Source organism: Pteropus vampyrus, unplaced genomic scaffold, assembly GCF_000151845.1.
Source record: "Pteropus vampyrus isolate Shadow unplaced genomic scaffold, Pvam_2.0 Scaffold962, whole genome shotgun sequence".
NCBI classification, from domain to species: Eukaryota; Metazoa; Chordata; class Mammalia; order Chiroptera; family Pteropodidae; genus Pteropus; species Pteropus vampyrus.
The window spans coordinates 1-1,499 of record NW_011889743.1 but is presented as its reverse complement, the minus strand read 5'-3'; the positions used below and the strand labels follow the sequence as shown (position 1 = coordinate 1,499).

Here is a 1,499-nt window from a genome sequence, read left to right as displayed (position 1 = left end):
TACTCTTGCTTTTCAAATAAACATCAAGCTATCAAGCTCATGTATATTTTCAAACTGCAGCCCTCAGCTTAACGCTCTCCATGCAATTGATTCTGTATAAATAGAAAGTGCCAAACACCAGGCTATTAAATTGCAACTTATTCTGGCAACTAAAAAGGCAGCCCATGTTGAGAACACCCACAAAGATATCTTGCACACACACCCACAAATTTATAAACAGTGTTAACAAAATATATTTGCTGGAATAATGAAAGAATGAGATCAGAATGCCTTAAAGACTTGCATTTGCAGTACACTCACCCTTTTGGCCACGTGGCTGACACTTCCTAAGGTCATGGCACAGGCTATCTGAGTGTCTTTTCTTTTCACAGACATGGGCACAACAAACTCAACCCCTGATGAATCCCTGCTAAGAGGTAAAAGGAAACAAAATCTCCAAGAGATGCTGAGAGAGGTAGGCCTGGCAGTTGAGTACTGGTTGCCCAAGCTACAGGAGCACCTAGGCGTGACCTGTGCTCAAAGCTTACAACATCTAGGAAAAAAAGACCTCCAGAAGCTCAAATCTCAGGCACAACATCCCTGGGAGGAAAGGGCCCTGGAGAAGCTGCTTGACTTGTCACAGTCAGATAGTCTTTTAGAGTTACAAGAGTCTCAGGTGGAAATGGTAAAGACAAAGCAAAAGGCGGCAGAACAGGGGCTGCAGGAGCTAAGAAACTTGCTGTCAGAATGGAAGCAACGACAAGAAGAGGCAGTGAGGAAAAAAGAGAAAGAGCTGAGGCAGGCAATGGAGATCCACAAAGAGTACTGGCCGCCCCACAAAAAGTCCCTACAAGAAGTCACAGAAGACATACAGAGACAACTTAACTTCAGAGAGGGGATACTGTCTCACAGGGAAAATCTCTCAGATAAAGATCTGGTGAGATGGGCATCTGGAGGGTTGGCCTTGCAGGGAATTTATAAAACCAGCTACCAAAGGGGACATTTAGAGAAGACAGAAGAGCTACTCAGTGTCCCCAAAGAGTTCTTACTCTTTGGCCCTGAGCAGGGCACACGAATGGAAACAAAGGAATTTACGTCTTCTCAAGCAGCATCCTTGTTCACCAAGACAATAGAGAAGCTGGGCTTCAGTGTAACTGCCTCAGCCAATGGTGAAGGTTGGGGATTTAGCTTGGAAACTGGTACGGATCACAGCAAACATTCAGAATCTAAGGAAACCCATCAATCACGTTCTGAGCACTCTTATTTCTGCTCTCTCAAGTTCAACTACGTTCCACTTGCCTCCTGCCACTTTCCCATTGATCAGCTCCAGTTCTCCAAGGCTGCACTCCAGGAATTGAAATGTATTGAAGATCTTCTGGGTCAGCCTGCAGGCTCAGACAGCCTACCCCTGCTGAGGCACAGGACTGAAGCTTTCTTCCACAGGTTTGGCTCTCATGCCAACCAGGGCCCTCTGCAACTGGGAGGAATCTACTGGTGGAAAGCCATTTCAGAGGGTTTCC

General features: G+C 46.0%; 1 protein-coding gene across 1 annotated transcript in view; it reads left to right on the top strand.

The window, feature by feature from the left end:
• Nucleotides 1-1,493, top strand: part of LOC111734311 (interferon-induced very large GTPase 1-like) — a gene marked incomplete at its 3' end in the record, with an annotated part of 14,205 nt that extends 12,712 nt beyond the window's left edge. Inside the window, exon 2 of the mRNA XM_023526488.1 lies at nucleotides 372-1,493. Coding sequence (XP_023382256.1) covers nucleotides 374-1,493 — 1,120 coding nt within the window. The remainder of the gene's footprint in view (nucleotides 1-371) is intronic.
• Nucleotides 1,494-1,499: the final 6 nt, after the last annotated feature.